At 41.7% G+C, this 20,292-nt stretch overlaps 1 protein-coding gene across 1 annotated transcript in view; it reads left to right on the plus strand.

Moving 5' to 3' along the window:
* CA8 (carbonic anhydrase 8) overlaps positions 1–20,292 on the plus strand; it is a 90,807-nt gene that overhangs the window by 56,883 nt on the left and 13,632 nt on the right. The window contains exon 8 of the mRNA XM_040487731.1: positions 10,948–11,117. Coding sequence (XP_040343665.1) covers positions 10,948–11,082 — 135 coding nt within the window. The 3' untranslated portion in view covers positions 11,083–11,117. The remainder of the gene's footprint in view (positions 1–10,947; positions 11,118–20,292) is intronic.

Here is a 20,292-nt window from a genome sequence, read left to right on the forward strand (position 1 = left end):
TGTCCTGGGATCCAGGATGGGAGAGAACATTGCCAGCGTGTAGAGGAGAGAAGTTAATAGTGACAGATGCCTCAGAGAATCTCCGTAGGATGAGTGCTGCCCACCGGAATGGCAATTAACTCTGCCTTACAGAAATGAGCCCAAATGCCAGTGGGTAGTTGTGGGGATCCACCCCGATTCCGTGTGATTATCAGTACTGGGTGCCTAAGCACTGTCGCCTTTCAAGTCTTGCCCTTTATGACATTACAGTTCCTTTGAGACCCTCTTTTTTTCCATGTGAGACCTTGACAGGAAATCTCACTGGTATCAGAGAAGGTTTCTGCCTGTTTGGCCTATGTTTTGTGTCCTCAAGTAGGAAGAGTTTGGTTTCTTTTGACAGTTGGAAACAGAGAGCAAGATCTTCAGAGGCTGACTGAGGGAGGGATCATTGGCATAAGAGAAGGAGCCAGTGGACACAAACAAATGAGATACCCAAGAAAAGAGTATGGGCGAAGAAGAGTCGAGAAGATGGTAGAAACCTTCTCTTGGGACTTTTTCCTGAGGACATCCTGTCTTTTAGAAGAGAACTCTTCTGAGCTGGCAGCGTCCCATGGGACTTACTACTCTCCTTTTGCTGTCTGGTTACCCCCAAGTCTGGTCCTGTCTCCGACATCACATTTCCAAAGCAGGGAAGAAGGTCTGGGATTAGGAGGTAGGCGTGTGAAGGCTGTGCTTGTGGTTGGCCCGCCCGTCCAGGTCAGACTGTGAGCGATTGCAACCTCAGCGGTCCTGATATTATGATTGTTCTGGGAATGACGTATATCAGAGATCAGACATCCCTCTGCATTTACTTCTCCTGTAACTTGCTTCTAGGACAGTGATACACGTTTCCTTGTTGTTGCCGCCAGTAGCATAAAATCTTGGATGACCAAGTTTCAAAGCATTGAGGCTTGATATACAGTATGTTTTGTGATGCTGGGGATGCATTCATTGGCTTTTACATGTCCCTGACCCTATTAATGCAAGAAGTTAACTGATAGTATTTTGCCATAGTCCTGTCTTCCTTTACCCTTGTCAAAGGCGGATGTTAGCATGGGGAAGATCTCCTTTGAGAATAATATGGGTAATTTATTCATTAACTCATGCATTCATGGATCGATTGGGTGATCTGGCATTTTCTATATTCCAGGTACCATAGTAGGCACTGAAGTGGAGGACCAGTAAGACATGGTTGTGACCTCAAGGAGTTCACCCTCTAGGGGGAAGGCGAATATGTTCACACTTAAAGAACAGTAATTTTGTGTGAACAGTGCCTTGGTATGACGTGAATATGGTTTTGTGGTAGCACAGAGGACAGACATCAGATAAGATTTAGCCATCTAGTACTCCTTCCCCGGCCAGGTGATGGGGTGTGGCACGATTGTTAGTGGGCATTGCCAACCGGGGAAGAAGTGTCGGCATAGGCACGGAGGACTTTGGAGATGCACGCTGTTAGTATAAAGGGCCAGCAGCATGAGGTGAAGTTGGAGAGGAGATGAAGGGCCTGACCTTCATCAGAGAGCCTTGATATTGTGACGTGGAGGCTTCCTGAAGGCAACGAATCTCTGGGATGTTGTGAGGAAGAAAGAGACGAGGCCAGGTTTGAATTTGAAAAACCTCTCTGTAGGTACAGGATGGAGATGGAAACCTCCGTTAAGACCGTGACAGTGAGATGAAAGGAGAGGAATGGCTTTAGAAATAATAAAGTAGTAGACTTGGTGACTGATGACGCTGGAGGGTTTTCAGGGAGTTCAAACCCACATACCACTCCCTGGATTTTGGCTTGAGTGACCGGTGAGTGTGATGTTGCTCTCCACCATGATAGGGAACAAAAGTGGAAGAGCTGGCTTTATGGAGAGTATTAGGAGCTTGTGGCTGTAAATGCGGAGAGTTCGAGATGCCTTTGTGACATCCAAGAAAAGGGTGTATTACATAGGTGATGGTTGAAGCCCTACGTGTAGAAGAGGAGATCCTTCAGGGAGAGAAAGGGAATGATGCTGGGAGTGGCAGCTGATGAGGGCATGCGTTGCAAGAGTTGTCCCTGTGCAGTGACTCAAGAAGGGGGTGACAGTCAAGAGGTTGATGTGGCGTAATGTCTGGAAGCCACGGTGGGGCGTGGGCGTGAGTTTTGAGGAGGAAGGAGTGGCGAGATGAGAAGTATCCGATGCTGCACACACATTAAATGAACGGCTGAAAACTATTAGTTGTATTTAGCCACGAGGAGAGGTCTCAGCAAAGTATTAGTTGTATTTAGCCACGAGGAGAGGTCTCAGCAAAGTATTAGTTGTATTTAGCCACGAGGAGAGGTCTCAGACGTGAATATGACGTGGAAGAATCTGAGTCTGCGGTCCTATTTGTTCAGCATCGCTTTGTTTAGGGTACTTTTCTAACGATAGATCAAACCTTACAGTGAAAAATAAAACTTTAACACCACAATACATTTCTATTTATTGGAAGTTAGGATTAACCTTGGTGGGCCAGAAAAGAGAACATTCGCCATCCCTCTCAGAACTCCATTAAGGATTCCCTTGCTAGCATGTTAACGCACGGGGATGTGAATGTTGAACTACATTGTGAATGTCACCCGATGTTCTGTAAATCTGAGCAATAGTGTTTTACTCCCCTGTTGACTAGCGTGCGATGCTAAGATTCAGAGACAGAGCACTGGGCCTTTGTGTCTGGCTGGCTTCAAAGGGGACCTTGCTTTCTGTTGTCCCTCTGAGTAGGGTCAGTGACATACTCTAACCCTAACCCACCTGTTCCTCGATTGTTGGGAAAAGCCGTATCTTCCTCTCTGGGAGCCAAAACCAAATGATCCCAACTCCTCTTGAAAACAGATGACTTCCCAGGTAGCTGTAGCTTTTTAAGAAAAGATTTAGGTACTATTTGCACAAAGCTCCATGCTAGCATCTGGTCAGAGGGCAGCAGTGTTAAAATGCACACATACACATATTAGAATGCATTTTAATGTGGTTTATATATACAACGGAATACTACTTGGCAATGAGAAAGAATGAAATCTGGCCATTTGCAGCAACATGGATGAAACTGGAGGGTATTATGCTAAGTGAAATGAGTCAGGCAGAGAAAGACAGATACCATATGTTTTCACTCATATGTGGATCTTGAGAAACTTAACAGGAGACCGTGGGGGAGGGGAAGGGGAAAAACAAAGTTACAGAGAGGGTGGGAGGCAAACTGTAAGAGACTCTTGGATACTGAGAACAGACAGAGGGTTGACGGGGGGGAGGGCGGGGGCGAGGGGAAAGTGGGTGATGGGCAGGGTGGAGGGCACCTGTTGGGATGAGCACTGGGTGTTCTATGGAAACCAGTTTGACAAAAATTATATTTAAAATGCACACATGCACATATTAGAATGCATTTTAGAGTGATTTTGGAAAAAATCATAATTTTGGGAAGATATAAATTAGTCTGTCGGTTGACTTGAATGTTTCACTCTTGCTGCTCTTAGAATTTCAGAGAAAGCAGAGCAAAATTGGAAAAGGTCTAGAGAGGGCAATAAAAATGAGAGGGACTAGAGGGAGAGATGTGGTTCTAAAATTTAGACCAAGAAAAATTGAGACCTCTCGTATCATTATTGCCCTTAAAGAGGAACAGAGAAAAGGGGAGGGATTGTATATAAAATAACAAAGGGAACAGCAAATAGTAGCTAGAGTCTTTGCATAGCTGACTATATTGAGAAATATAAAACTGTATTGAGGAAGAAATGTTTACTTTTAGATGCCAAGGTTAACATGTAAATTAAGCTGCTGGGTATTATTACGGAAATAATGGGTATCTTGAAATAAACCATCTGCCATAGGACAATAATGTCTGCAGTAGCCACATTAAAGAAAAAGCTCTAAATCATCACACCTTTTAATGAAATGCACAGCAGCTGGATTTAAGGAGGAGTCATCTTCTGTTTGTTGATGGAGAGTTGACAGTTAAGCCTATCCTGGAGCATTTTCGCCCTTCTAAAGTACTCAGAATTCTAGAGTATGGATCTGGGAGCCTCTGCTTAGTTGAATTTGTTCATATTATTCTTGGTTAGCATAGCATATGCTAGGGGGAAAAAGCATGCTATTGGATGGATTTGAATGAGTGTAATTTTCTTTTATTTTGCTATGATCCATAACTGTTAAATTACTTTTCAATAAACAGTGGTCTAAGCATTAGGATGCTACAGGAGAATTTTTTTCCAGCTGAATTATTATGTTTGGAGATGAGATTCCAAGAATGGAATAAAAAATAACCAGATTTCATCAAGTCTGTCAACAGAATTTTCAGACACATCCTGATTTCCAGAGACATTAAAATGTGAACAACACTCAGGGTTGATAAAATGTGGTTATTTTGATATAATGGCATGTGTACAAGTATGTGCACGCACACACACGCAGATGACTGATAAAGTTTTACTCTCCTTTGCCTTTTTTCTCTCTTCTGTTTCCTCTTACTCATCTGTTCCTATTTGTTAATTTATCTGCTTTCTCAAGTTAGATGTGCCTGTCTTTGTTTTTATCTCTTTCAACGTTACGTGATCCCAGTGAAGCGAAGAAATATAAATGTGCTTGTTGTTCTTCACTATGTGGATATTTGTCTTGTTAGAACTTGGAAAACCACTTTTAATTTTCTTTTCTTCTCCATTTTCCTTCCTCTTCATCCTTCCCCATTCCGTGTTTCTTAGAGGTTGGAAAGCGGGACTCTTCCTAACCCCAGCAGCCTGGGTCAGGTCATGCTTAGCCAGTGGGACCTGGGAGCCCACCTGGTCCTGGGTGACCAAGGGGATGTTACTATATCCAGGACTCAGCGGCAGGAGCAGGGCCCCTCTTTCCGTGTGCTCCACATGGGTTTTGAGGTGCTGTTAACCCTAAAAGCCAAGTTGCTGTGGGACCATGGCCTGGTCATGTTTGAAAATCATTTCAGGGGCACCAGAGTGGCTCAGTCAGTTAAACATCTGACTCTTGACTTTGGCTCAGGTTATGATTTCACGGTTGTGAGATAGAGCCCCATGTAGTCGCTACTTAAGATCCTCTTTCTCCCTCCTTCTGCCCCTCCCCTGCTCATGTGCTTGCATGTGTGCGCTCTCTACCTCTCTCTCTCTCTCTCTCTGTCAAAAATTTTTTTTTCCAAATCATTTGGAATATTTGTTGTAAATTTTCTTCTGTATCCATGAATTCTCAAACTTGTGGGCTTGTTAGAACACAGATTGCTGGGGGGCTCCTGGGTGGCTCAGTCACTTAAGCGTTGGACTTCAGCTCAGGTCATGATCTTGCGATTCGTGAGTTCGAGCCCCACACTGGGCTTGTTGCTGTCAGCACAGAGCCCACTTCAAATCCTTTGCCCCCCTCTCTCAGTCCCTCTCTCCCCCCCTGAAATGAGTAAACAAACAAACAAAGAAAAGAACACAGATTGCTGGGCCCCACAGAGTTTCTGATTCAGTATGACTGGGGTAGGAACTTCTTCCAGGAAGCGCACTTTGAGAACCCCTATTTCTTGTCTACTTGTATTTACCTCCATGTGTAATTTAGAACAGCACTCTAACACTGGAATGCGGAGTTTCGAAGGTAAGTATTGAGTATCCAGTGGAAACACCGTATGAGCCGTATATGTGAGATTAAAACTTCTGGTAGTCACGATAAAAAAAGAATCTAAATAGATGAAATTAATTCCGATAGTATAGTGGTGGTCATGAACTCTAGACTGTAGTTCTTTTTTTTTTTTTTAAAGTCACCAGCTATTTATTCATCCAACTAATATTTTTTGAAGATTCATTACAAAAGAAAGAGTGAGAACAGAATAATGAACAACACAATACTTCCTTTCGGAGGTTCCTTACCTAGAACAGAGTCAAGCAGGTAAACAGTTATAACTCCTTGCATAACATGATCAGCTTGGCATTTTATTAATTAATTAATTATCTTCCAAGAGTTTATTTATATTCAAGTTAGTTACCATATAGCATATAGGGTAGTATTGGTTTCAGGAGTAGAATTTAGTGATTTGTCGCTTCCATATAACACCCAGTGCTCATCCCAACAAGTGCCCTCAATGCCCATCACCCATTTAGCCCATCCGTCACCCTCCAGCAGCCCTCTGTTTCTTCTTTATACATAACAGTCTCTTATGGTTTGCCTCCCTCTCTGTTTTTATCTTATTTTATTTTCTTTCCTTTCCCTATGTTTATCTCTTTTGTTTATTAAAATTCCACATATGAGTGAAATCATGTGGTATTCGTCTTCCTCTGACTTACTTATTTCCCTTAGCATAATACACTCCGGTTCCATCCATGTTGTTGCAGATGGCAACATTTCATTCCTTTTGATGGCTTAGTAATATTCCATTGTGTGTGTGTGTGTGTGTGTGTGTGTGTGTGTGTGTGTGTGTATACACCACATCTTTATCCATTCATCTATTTATTAGTTGATGGACATTTGGGCTCTTCCCATGCTTTGGCTATTGTCGATAGTGCTACTATAAACATCGGGGTGCGTGTGCCCCTTCGAGAAATCAGCATTTTTGTATCCTTTGGATAAATACCTAGTAGTGCAGTTGCTGGGTCATTGGGTAGGTCTGTTTTTAACTTTTTGAGGAACCTCCATACTGTTTTCTGTAGGGTTCCCCTTTCTCTGCGTTGTCGCCAACATCTGTTGTTTCCAGAGTTGTTATTTTTAGCCATCTGACAGGTGGTATTTCACTGTGGTTTTGATTTGTATTTCCCTGATAATGAGTGATGTTGGGCATTTTTTCATGTGTCTGTTAGCCATTGGTATATCTTCTTTAGAGCAATGTCTGTCCATGTCTGGACTGCAATTTTGATGATGTTTGTGTATGCGTAGCTCATCAGTAACCATCTTCAAGCAAAGATGGGAAGACAGTGACAGAGACCAGGACTGAGGATTGGAATAAGGGAAGGTTGACATCATTGTTACTGGGGAGAGGATATTCTCTTCTCTAAGCTCTTAGGAAAATTAGATCAGATTAATGAGTCAAAGACAGATGAGTTGGTTTATGGATGAGAAGTTAATAAAAAAGAGGGAGCAACGGTTTTAGAAAAAAGTGAGATAGTAGATTGAAGAAAATGAAATAAACAAAAACAAGTCTGAATACATGAAAGCTGGAGAATCCTATAAATGACATATAACGTATAATCCCAGGATATAGAAGTGTATATGGACTATTTAAGTACAGCCTGCTTTTGACTTGCTTTTGATGGCTGCCATAAGGAGTTATATTACTCTAATTCGCTTATTGCCATTACCTGATGATAAAATAATATGAGAACATTGACTTTTATGTGTTATTTTTCTCTTTAAACATGATAACAGAGATGTAAGTCAAAAGAAGTCTGGTAGAGGATATTTATAGAAACTTGGGAACTTTTGAAAATAATTGGTGCCAAACCTGAAGCCATGTAACTTAGCACTTTAAATGCACTCCTAAAGAATGCAGTTTTAAAGCTGAACTTTGAGTGAATAAATTGGTTCATGAGTCACTGAAGGTTGGAGTAAATGCTTTAGACTAAGTAGAGTGCACTCCTGGTTCAGAGACCAGTCACTGTTCAACTCTGCTACCTTTAGGAGATGAGGCTTTCTCCCTAAAGCTTGGGTCTCTGTTGTCTCTGTCTCTCTGTCTCTCTGTCTCTCTGTCTCTCTGTCTCTCTCTCTCTCTCTCTCTCCCCCTCTCTCCCTCTCTCTCTCTGTGTCTCTGTCTCTCTTAAATTGGTTAAAAACAACCATGTTTAAGTAGAGTAGTATTAAAAATCAACGAAATCATCCCTACTGATACGTGTGACAGTGAAAGTCTCTGTACTGCCCTGACATTTGAATTTCATTGCAGACTTTTATCCTGAAAATATTATTCTGCTCATTTCTCAATGTCTGTCTCTTCAGTGGGAGATAACCCAGTATGGTCTTGAAACCATTTGAAGTGACTAAAGGTTTGGGGGGGGGGGTTACTTCAGAAAAATTGGCATTTCAGAAGGACATGTTTTTCCCTCCATCTCTGTTGACGTTTGAAGTCTTTAAAGTGTTGCCTATGATCAGAGAAACACGTTTCTTGTGAAATAGTTCTCTCCAAGAATGCAGTGATTTGAGGCTGGCTCGCTGTGGATTCAGCTCATCTGTTTGAGAAGAAGCTGTTTTCACTGAATTTGCTTCAGGCTGAGGTCTGAGGCTTGAAAGATTTATTGTCAGCTCCGAATATGTAAATATAAAATTAACCTAGTTTTAACATAAGCCTCAAGGTCAATCCAAAAAGAAGCATTTCCTAAAATATATGTACGCAGTACGGTTTCTAGTCTCTGTCGCTCCTCAGTGACCCGGTGCATGGTATGAAGATTCTAGACGCAGCCCTTACGTGGGGTTGACACATCAAATGCAAGGAGGGAGCCCTTTCTGTTTTCTCAGTCAGTTGGCTTCTGACCTCCAGTCTGCTTTTTACCTATCAAGTTGTAGCTAAATATTTATCTCAGGATGCTAAAGGTTTGACTTCACAAGAAGTTGTGCTAGTAGCTGCCGAGCACGTCTGCGTGCTAGACGTATGCTGAGTGATTGTCGTGAATTATCTCACTCCTTGGACCGTCCTCACAAGTACTGCCATCATCACGCTTATACGCACGTGGAAACTGAAGCCTAAAGAGGTGACCTGATCGGGTCGTTGGGGTCTTAGGGGTCAGAGCCGGGGGGTGAACGGGGTTTTGGATGCAGAACGCAACTGCCTTCACCTCCATAGTCGCCTTCTTGAAGAAGCTTGACTGGGTTCCTTTCTGCTCCGTGACAAACTCGAAGTCAAAGCACACTCCACGGATGATGACGGGATTCGCACGCAACCTTGCTTCTAGAAGTTTTCCAGATGCAGTAAGCAATAGGTGCCGCCCGTATTCTCAGCCTGAGATCCCAAGGAAGTCTAGTGAAAAACCACTGTGTAGACTAAACAGCCACTTGCTCATCTCACTGGCACTGCTGTGCAAGTACAGCACACAGGTGTTCTAAAAAAGCAGACGACAGGACAGTAGCAGGTGGGTCAGCCTTCTCCCATTTAGGGAAATCGTTTGGAATGCTGAGAAAATAAGACCTTAGATTTCTAACTTGGATTCAAATCTAACAAGCTACTTACTCTTCCCTGTGCTCCGTTTCCCGACGAGTATAGGAGTGGTGGGAATATTAGAATCCTGTGAGACTTAACTCTTTTGGAGTCTGGGAACCTCTTCTTAGGAAAGGCACATGTAAACATTTGCATGTCATCCAGGGGTTTCATGGGCCCTCCAAAATCTCTTGGGGTTTCTAGACTTTTATTAGAACCCCTGAATCAGTTGATCTCCTGCATTTCATTGTAGCTCACAAATGGCAGAATCCTGTGGCTCTGCTGTATGAAGAACATTTGTAGACAAAGCCCTGTTTTCCTGGTGAACTTTCGGTGGATCGATGCTCTTTAAAGCACATTTGTTCCACATCCGGGAATATGGAGGATACAGGTTATACTGAGTTGATTAGAATTTCTTTTTTAAAAACTTTTTTTTTAGGGGCGCCTGGGTGGCGCAGTCGGTTAAGCATCCGACTTCAGCCAGGTCACGATCTCGCGGTCCGTGAGTTCGAGCCCCGCGTCGGGCTCTGGGCTGATGGCTCAGAGCCTGGAGCCTGTTTCCGATTCTGTGTCTCCCTCTCTCTCTGCCCCTCGCCCGTTCATGCTCTGTCTCTCTCTGTCCCAAAAATAAATAAACGTTGAAAAAAAAATTTTAAAAACTTTTTTTTAAGTTTTATGTATTTATTTTGAGAGAGAGAGAGAGAGAGAATGAGACAATGAGAATGAATAGGGAAGAGGCAGAGAGAGGGAGAGAGAATCCTGAGCAGCTTCCACACTGTCAGTGCAGAGCCTGCTGCGGGGCTCAAACTCACAAACTGTGAGATCATGAACTGAGCTGAAATCAGGAGTCAGATGCTTACGCAGCAGAGCCACCCAAGCGCCCCTGAGTGATGAGAATCCTGAAGAGGTGGCAGTGAAGCCAGGAGAAGGGCAGGCTGACTGGGACTTGTCACACCTGGCTCGCGTGGAAACTTTCTTCATTGTTCGGTTTCTCCTTTCGTGGAAGGGGCAAAGAACGTGTCCTGTGACTGTGCGACATTTACGCAGAAGAACATCAGGTGATGAGTCCTGTAGCTAAATCGACGAATGCGAATGAGCCTGGTGAATGTTCATCACGTTCGCTTCTTGCTTCACTAGCGTTTGGCGGGTCCCGGCAGCGAGTGGGTTCTTGGGAGATGGAGACCTGGCAAGTTGGATATACTGATCCTTGCGACACTGGGGATCTCTTCCTTCCTGTGGAATGAGAATCCATGGGATCTGGGGAAGCCACCTGAGAAAGGGAGATGCACTTGAAAATCGATATTGCTAAGGGGGGGAAGTTGGGCTTAACGGTTTTGGACAGTCGGAGATATTCACTGGGCCTGTGCGCTCCAGAAGGCTGGAAGCGCGGCAGAGGGAGTCTTGTGGTAAAGGAAACCTCCATCTGATGAATCCAGCATCTAATCAGGATCTATCTAATCAGGATACAGCAGGACCAGAATCCATTAATGAAAGCTGTACTTGGGAAGCATTTAAGAGCACTCATTCGTTTGTTCGCCTTGTCTTATCATGCAAGCTCTTGGGGAGGTGTGTATCATTCTCGCGTGAATGAGTCCAGCAGGTTTCTGTGGCTGTTGGGGTTGTCTGGAGACTTCGGTGTCTCCTCTTCTCCGGGCTTCGTTGCTTGGGTGCCACTTGTGTCTGATGCCTTCCTCAGGTCTGGAAGACTTAAGACGGTTTTGCTCTTCCTGAAGATCAACTTTAATTTTATTTTTTAAAACTCTTACAATGTATGCATATTTGAAGTCATTTATGAAATGTCTGGCAAATAATCAGCTTGTGTTGCTCTGTTTTTATTTTCAGATCGAAGAATTTCGAAGGCTGAGGACACACGTCAAGGGGGCTGAGCTTGTGGAAGGCTGTGACGGGATTTTGGGAGACAATTTTAGACCCACTCAGCCACTTAGTGACAGAGTCATTAGAGCTGCATTTCAGTAGCCAGCGAGAACAGGAACAAGACTGCCTTCATCTGGGTATGTGCAGATTAAGGAAAAGAGGGCACACAGTTACGTGCAGCTGCCATGCCAGAGTTATTCTCATGGTGATGCTGATAATTTAGCAGCGTGAGTGCACTTCATTTTGATAAAACGGATGACACGTTCGCAAGCGCTGTTAATTACAAATCAGGTGGCTTTAAAAATTTCACGCAGTATTGAGAAAGAATCTGCCATCCTTCTATTTTCCCACCAGAGCAGCCTTTAATTGTCGTTTTGCTTTAATATTGACCTTCATGAGATAAGGAGCCTCGAGGCAGAGAGGCAGCCCCTCTTTACTCCAGGTGAAGAGGTTAAGTCCTTTTTAAGCGCTCCCTATGCTGTAGCCTTGAAACGGCAGCAGTCACCTCCTGATGACTGAGGAACACAAAGGAGGCCACTGGAGGAGTGTGTGAGCCTCAGAGTTGACCCTTGTCTAATGCAGATTCGATCTTATTTATCGGGGTAGGCGAGGGCAGATCTGGCATGCATTAAAACCCTTGACCTGTGCAAGTGCTTTTATTTGATAGATCAAGAAACGCTTGTCAGTTACGTGAATATGGCACGTTTCTTTATTGTCTAAGACATAATCTATGCATTTTAACATACCGAATTCAATATGTGTATACCTTATCCCCATAGAGCTAACAGGATAAAACGTCACAGACACGGGAAAGCTCAAATATACATAAATGGCTGTATATATGCTGGATTATTTCTTTACCTTGTGCATTGCCTAAGAGTGCATACAGAGGTCGGTTCCCTGAGCTGGCCAGCCACTGCTTCCCACAAGAGGAAAGCATCTGTCGGAGTTAACGTAGGCAAACGGGTCAGAGCTTGGACTTTGTTCAATGGACCGTGGAGAGTGTGAGCTCACATACTGTGCGGGTGGAACGGTGTGTGGGAGTCCCAGGTCAGTAGAAATCTGTAGCCTCGAGAAGCTCACGGTCTCACAAGCTAGACAGTGGACGTTGGAATTTTAAAAGGTGATCATTTTGTCCACGTGTTTCCCCATCCGTTTTTCTTGCCTCTCTCTATATACCACATATTCCTAGTGTTCTGTCCAGACTTCTTTTTTCTTATGTGAATGTGCTTTGCTCATACATTCTTTCCCACCCCTGCAGGCCCAACTCAAATACTGTTCTCAGCACAAATTCTCTGCTTCTCCCTTAAATTGTGCCTCTCAGTTCACATTCTTTCTTCCAGTTAGCTATGTGTGTATTTCTTATTTTTTCTCTGTTAGATTCAAGGTTTTTAAGAGTTGAAGCATCTCCATTGTACCTTGAATCCATCATGACGTATAATACTTTGTGTCTTGAATATCTATAGGCAAATTAGAAATTCTTTCTTTATTTTCTTTTTTTTTTTTTTTTGAATTTTTTTTTCAACGTTTATTTATTTTTGGGACAGAGAGAGACAGAGCATGAACGGGGGAGGGGCAGAGAGAGAGGGAGACACAGAATCGGAAACAGGCTCCAGGCTCTGAGCCATCAGCCCAGAGCCCGACGCAGGGCTCGAACTCACGGACCGCGAGATCGTGACCTGGCTGAAGTCGGACGCTTAAGCGACTGCGCCACCCAGGCGCCCCTCTTTATTTTCTAAAAATGTTTATTTTGAGAGAGAGCGCACGCGCTCGTGAGTAGGGTAGGGGCAGAGAAAGAGGGAGAGAGAGAATCTCAAGCAGGCCCCGTGCTGTTAGCACCGAGCCTGATACGGGGTTTGAACTCACGACCTGAACTGTGAGATCATGACCTGGGCCAAAATCAAGAATAGGATGTTTAATCAACAGGGCCACCCAGGTGCCCCTGGAAATTCTTTAGAACTACGCATAGCGTGTATCAGCCAGCCACATTCCAGTCATTCACTGACTCTGCATTGCTTAGCCAGTACAGTTCTTCCCCTTCTGATTTTGGAGATGGCGAAGGCCAACCAGGCAAAGTTGCTTTCGTAGGAACGAGTGGGGACTTAGAGTAATCCATATATGGTAACAAGGGAGAAAAACCCAAGAGTGCTTTAAGCTAAGCCTTACAATGGAGGAACTAAAGAATTAAAATACATTTGCTCAAAAATCATTATCGAGCACCTACTATGTGAGGGTTCTGGGTATCCAAAGGTCAGAAGAACACGTCTCTGTTCTCATGAAACTTAGAATCTCATGTGGGGAGCCTGACAGAGGAAAAACAAATACTTCAAAAACATACAGTTACAGCTTATAATGAATCCATGAATGAGAAGAAGAAGAAGAAAATGCAGTGAAGGAGATTTCAGATAGAGGGAATATCTCTTGCAAAGGCCCTGAGGGGCTGCTCCCTGTGGAGGAGGTGAGAATTTGATGCATTGAGGTACAAAGGGAGACCCTGTACATCTGGCATGTAGGAATCAAAGGGGCAGAGCTCTTATCTCGGAGGCCCCGAAGCCTCTGGCTGCCACATGAAGGCATCTTTATTTTGCTGTTGATGTGCTGAGAACCCATGAAGACTTTTACTCAGGGGAGTGGCTGGACCTCATGTGTGTTTTCAATAGATCACAGTAGCTGGGGAATGAACAGATCGGGTCATAGTGGGCTAAGGGGGAGGGGGAGGGGGAGGGAGATATTTTAGAAGTCTGCCGGGTAGCCGAGGTGAAAGACACAGAGTCTTGGCTACTAGAATAGGAGCAGTGGAGATGCGGAAAAGTTAAAGTGTGTTAAATAAACATTGAAAGTGATACTTAGTTGATAAATTGGTTGATGGTGGAAGGAGCTGGAAATAGCCAAAGATAGCTTCTGGGAATTGGGGGCTTTAGAAACTTGTGTGGATGAAGTGCCATTGAATGATGGCAGGAAAGCCAGAGCAGACTCTGGGTTGGAAAGACAGTGGAGTTGGAGCTCGTTGAATGAGAGATGGTCTGTCAGTCACAGTGGTGGACCCCTCATGTAGGTACTAGAGTTTCGAGAGTGGAGATCAGAAAGGAGGTCTGAACTGAGTATGGTCGTCATTGGCATGGAGATTATGTATATGTATGTGTATGTGTATGTGTATAATGTTCTGATGCTACATGGGATCATCTCATTAAGTGCTCCTAAAATTTAACAGGCGGCCTTATAAATAAGTTCCTGAAGCACAGAGAAATTAGATCACTGGCTAGAATAATGCAGTCCCTGAGTGGCAGAGCTGGCAATTGGACCTGGGCAGCCTGACCGGCAGAGCCCTTCTTCTTACCCACTGCTCGGCAGAGGTCAGAGAGCATCCCCACACTGGCGGTGGGGGGTGGCGTGCTGAGGGAGGGATGTGTGTTGCGCAGGCAGGCCTGAGTTGAGTGGGAAGGGAGGAGGGGGAGGTGTCTTGTGATGTCTCAGAGGGGCTGATCCTAGCTGTGAGGTCCCTGAGGAGTTGAAAGGGGAAGAAACCTGGGGTGCCGGGCTGGCTCAGTTGGAAGAGCATGCGACTCTTGATCTGGGGGCCTTGAGTGCAGGCGCCACGTTGGGTGCAGAGACTACTGAAAACGAAAAGGGATGAAACCCTAAGCAAATGTCGATACTGCTTTGTTACGAGAGTGGACACTCTCTGGGCTATTATAGGAAGGGAGAAGGAGGTGGTGGGTTGTAGCTTTTGCGTTTCCCTGACTTGCCTTTGTTACTTAAGGAAGAATGGGGCTGCAGCCAGAGGCGTGAGAGCAGGAGGGAAGGTGGAAGATCAGAGCAGAGAGAAGGGAGGGACGGTGGGTTCACAGGAGCAACACAGTAGGAGGGGTGGGCAGGAGGTGCAGTGAGGTTGGGTGAAAATGAATTTATTGATTTCTCCAGTCTAGGTTTTAGTGTACTCTGTGAATACCAGTAACTATAAATGACACTTTTTATGAAATCAGATTATTACCTTGAATTTTTGATCCATACCTAGTCCTAGGCCAGAGTTGCCTTTCTGTAAAGATCTAAATAACCGTCGCTCTTTTCTGTCTCCCCCACACATGGCACGCAGACCAAAATGTTGTTGATGAGATTATGTGTATTTCAGATACTTCGTATTCCTTATATGGTAGGAAGGTAGAGAATAAATTTTCAAGGCTTTAAATCAATTATGACCTAGGCATTTTAAAAGGAGGGTGGATTTGTGTCCTCATCTTTGTGGCCAAGATTACTTAAAGGGTGTCACTTTCCCCCAAATTCCTTAGAATGGTGTAGGAGTTCTTTCAAAGGCAACTCCAGTTCTGACTTCATCCTTCTATGAATATATTTTTGACCCTTTTATCTTGAAATGTGTAATACAAATCTAGTCATAGTTCTACATAAAATTATATTGGGAAATCAAACTTATGGATGTGTGCTTTTTATTTGATATTTAATAATGCCCTAAGGGCGGTAATTCAAATTTTTATTAAAGTGGAATGATTTGACAGTCAGACTTTGAATTTAATGCATGAATGTTTCATTTAAGCTCTTGGAACTGAAAAGGAAAAAAAAAAATTCTGGTAGTTCTCTAAAAAATGTTTAAAATAATTCAGATTTATTTTAGCTATGTCTTACTAAAATAACTTTAGTTTTTGGACTTAAAATGACTTTTTTTTTTTTTATATGACATGGCTAGACATCTGGAGAGCTTTGATAACCAAGACTTATTATTCCATGAATAATCTGTGACTTTTTATATTACCATTTAAGAAGTATGAACTATGGTTTTATACTTGTTTAAAGGACTAGGTTATAACTCATCCAGGTGCTGGAAATTCTTTAGTTTTGCAGTGCTAGTTCAGGTTTCTGGGAGCCAGTGGACATGAAATGATCCATTACCCATTGAATTTTCTGTGTGAGAACCATATCTGTGTAAAAACAAACAAAAAACAAGACCAAAGTTTAGGTCCAGTTTCCTTTTTTTTTTTTCCATTCTCTTTATTTGGCATTTGTTCATTTGATACATATATAAAAATCTATACAAGGTAAAAATACAAAATAAGTATTTCTTTATAAGTTATGCAGTTAGATAGCTACAAAGTTTAAAAGGCATTGCAAAAAAAGAGAGAGAAGAAAATCGTCAATGCTTTATAGTAATTCACAATAACATTGGTATAAAATATCCACACAACACACGTGTACAAAATAGTATACAGTTCGTAAAAGCTGTGCAAAGACAGGAGAAAGACAGTTTGCTTTTGTTCTTGGTATCTCAATACTGGTACTTATGTTCTGATGAGATGATTATTTGCCTGTTTGTTTCACAAAGCATTAGCCCATTATTTAAAGCTTTTCTGGCTATTCAAAGACTTGCTTATTTCCCAGTGACTCAAATATTGTTAAGCTGCACATGTTTACAGTAGCTGTACTTAATTGTATTATTTATTTTCTGTAAAACCAGTGCCACAAGGCTCTTTAAATTGTTTCCTACCCCCCACCCTTGAAATGGGGAAAAATAAAAGTATGCTTCCAATTAGGGAAAAAAGTAAAACAAAAAAGAAGAAAAAAGAGGCGTTATTGACCAAATGATTTTGAATGATCCCTTTGTCAGACTTCCCCTCATTTTTCTTTCTGGGTCTTTGAAGCTTTCCTGAACTGTGTTGAGCTCTTCCCCACATATACTTTTTCAACTAATAATGTTGTCTTTTTAGCTTTAATAATGCTATCACAAGCATCAGTTTCATATCAGTTCTCTTTTATAACCTAAGAGGAGTTACAGGTTGGAAAAGGATAAGGCATTATAGGAAAGGAGGGGCTATGTGGGGAAGGGAGAGTGTCAACTCTGAATGACCAAGTAGGTAAAAGCTATTATCCTTCTAGGACAAATGGAAAGCTCAAAGCCATATTTTCAGTCAATAGAACTTGGACTTTTCCTCACTCTAATAATTTAACTTGATGCACAGCATTAGGGTGAGAAATGAAAAACTCGCTGGATATAGCTGTTTTCTATTTACTATATCATATAGGATTTCTTGAAAACGGAATGGATTTCCTAAAGGATTTCAAAATAATTTCAGGAAAAGGCCAAAATATCAAGGGTGCTCAACCTATCTATTATGTTTTGATTATGTGATATAAAAATTGTTATTAACTCCAGAATGAAAAACATCAAAGCTATATCAGCATTTCTTCCAAGATTACTCAACAAGGAAAATAATCCCTGCTTCCGTATTTATCCTTTCCTTCTTTTTATGTTTTAGAAATGTTTTATTTATTTATTTATTTATTTATTTATTTATTTATTTATTTATTTATTGTGGATAACAATTGGGGAATGATTTAATTTTTGTTCCCCCCCCCCCCCCCGAATTAAAACAAGATTGGGTTTGGGGGAAAGATAAGAGAATATTTGGCAATCGTGGGCCAACTTGTATGTTGAACATTCTTATATTCTGATACCTTAAGGATGGTGGGGTTCATGATTTTAAATCTAGAGAATATATTTTCCAGTGAAAAATTACTGAGACCAGGTTACCTTAGCTAAACATGTTCTATTATGCCTTTTACATCATGGGTGCTCGTTTTTGGTAATTTCCCCAAATCAATTTTTTGACTCCATTTTCCCACTTTGAGACTTCTTAAGAAAACTGTATTTTTAAAGAGGCTCTCATTTCAATTTTCTCCTCATTTACCTGCTGTCCATTCTCTTGAGTTTTTCTTTTTCATGATGAAGTTTACAGAGACTTAGGAAAGCAATCATCCCAGAACGAGGGAAGCATGAAAGCTCAGCCCTCGAATGGACCTTCAGGGAGGCCGCTTACTGTTGGGAGTCCTCACAGTCCAGCCTGTGACGCATGCTCTTACCTAGACCTACAGTTTCTGTGGCCACCCAATGCAGATGACCCATGCATTTATAGTCCAAGACCAGGTCTCTCTATTAAGTTCTAGAGTTGAATTGAATCCAGAATTGAATGCCCAGCTGTCTGTATGACTTTTCTTTCGGATATGTCAAAGACATCTTAACCTCACTATACACAAGAGTGAATTTATGATCTTTCTCCAAAGACCTGGCTCTCTTCCAGTTTTCTTAGAAACCTGTTATACCTGACACCTCTCTTCCTCACCTCATCTCACATTTCCAATTTATCATCCAGTTCTGCAGATTTGCCTTCTGATAGCTCCCCAGTCTATCTCAGTGTCCCCTTTCCCAACCTCACACCCCATGAAGTTAGCCTCATCCCTTACCTAGACCATCACAAGAGCATTCTGCTCTCTTCTGCGTAGGATTATTAAAGGAAGATTTGTAAAGATCAAAGACCTGGATAATGTGGAGCCCTCAAACTTCTGTGTCAGCTGTGATTGGTTGAAAAGGAGACTGAATCCACTTGTGAGCCTAGTGGGAGGGAATGCTGTGACAAATTGGTGTCATCTGCCATTGGAGTTGGGTGGTATTGTAGTTTGTTCTCGCCATCCATAATGAAAGGCTCTATTATTGGCATCTATTATTAAGGTGCAGAGTCTTTTGAAAATGTGCCTTGGGAAACTTATCTGAATTAGATCTAGTGCTACATTGCTAGGTGTTGACAGTTATCAAGGGGATATGGAAACAGGACAGAATGACTGAAGTCCTCTTTTTAATAGTTTCATTTCGTTATGTAATAGTCACAGTCCTGATGATTGTATATAGCAAATTGCTTACATATAGCAAAACCTAGGGAATCTGAAATCTCAGCATGAAAATGAAATGGCAGGAGGATGAGGAAAGAATTATGGCATGATAGCGTGGAGAAACGTACCCCAGACCTCTATATTAGGGACAGAAGCCATCTCCCAAAAAAGGGAAAAGGATAAGTTAGAGAAGAAACCACGTAAGAGAAAGAAAGATATTGACGTGATGCTCAAAAGGGTGAGAGACAATATATTTTAAAATATTTTTAATAAAAATGTTCCATAAAAAGTTGTTTTTTTTAACCACATAGACCTTAGGGGTGTGTGTATATGAATATAGGTTTGCCTTATTTGGGGAGATACTTCAGTTTTAATTAAGTAAACATTCCAAATAAAACTTGTTTTGATAATATACAAAGCTAAAATGATCTAGACAATACCCAATATCTTGGGAAGAAATACATATATGTTTGTTAGATAATGTGGAGGTTTCTCCAATCAAGAAATTTGCCACTAGGTAGCTAACACATTCTCAAATTTATTGTTAAAGCAAGAAAACCACATTGGTTTTGGATGGCTTCTCTTTTCCATTACAGTGCTTTTTTAGTTCCCTTCAAAATTTTTGAATTCTCGTTGTACTTTCAGTGGTTAGAAACTCATAAAGGTCTTTAGGGCTTGTCTACAGTAAATCTTTTTAGGACATCTTGGAAGCATGGTGTTGAATTGGACCTTAAAAAGTTACTTAATCTAGTCGTCTACCTGAAGAGATCTTCAACTCAGTTATTTCAGATGGTTGCTCCCTGTATCTAGAAACAAGCAAACCAACCTTTGTTGTTGGAGAATATCCATTTCAGACTTTGTTTTACTCTTCTGTAATGCAAAAATGAAAAAAAAAAAACCTCATGAAATAGTTTCTCTGTCAAGTATTAACTGAATTTGGAATGCCATTTTGATAGTAATATTTTTATGGTTTACCATAAATAAATGTTTTTTATTAATGTAACTGATTAGATTCCAAGATTTATGTTTTTCTTCTGTTTGCAGCATGTGAGAATTCCTGTAGCTTTTATGCTGCAGAGAAACTCATCTAGTTTTTCACAGATGTGAATGTTCGTTCTGATTTTGGTACAACTAATGATTCTCTAATGGTATCTTTTCTTTAACGAATGATTATATTTAGTGGGTCCCAGCAATAAAATCACTGCAATGAGGAATAAAAGATTGTAAATAAGAATAACAATGTTATTAATCATCTAAATTAGTCATTTATGGCACATTCCTGTACCTGAAATATTTCCATAGGAAATAATGCTAAAATCCACATTTACTTATAATTAGACGTAATACAAACCTTCTCTCATTATAATAGTTGCCCAAATCCCAATTCAACTTAATTTCATTGACTCTGATTTCTGGACTGAAGGCATTAAGCTTGAACTAGTGAAAAATGTATAATATGTGCATTCAATTAAGAAGTAATTAGATACTCAATCACCCTTACAACACACCAGGGATTAGGGAAGAAGGAAGAAAAATGTGACTCACTGTAGTGTAGGAAAGTTTTGTTAATTGGTTTACTGCTAATTGAGATTGAGAAAGTGTCAAAGTATCATAACATAGGTTTACTACTGAACGGTCTTA

This window comes from Herpailurus yagouaroundi, unplaced genomic scaffold (genome assembly GCF_014898765.1).
Source record: "Herpailurus yagouaroundi ecotype Mexico unplaced genomic scaffold, PumYag 165, whole genome shotgun sequence".
Classification (NCBI taxonomy): Eukaryota; Metazoa; Chordata; class Mammalia; order Carnivora; family Felidae; genus Herpailurus; species Herpailurus yagouaroundi.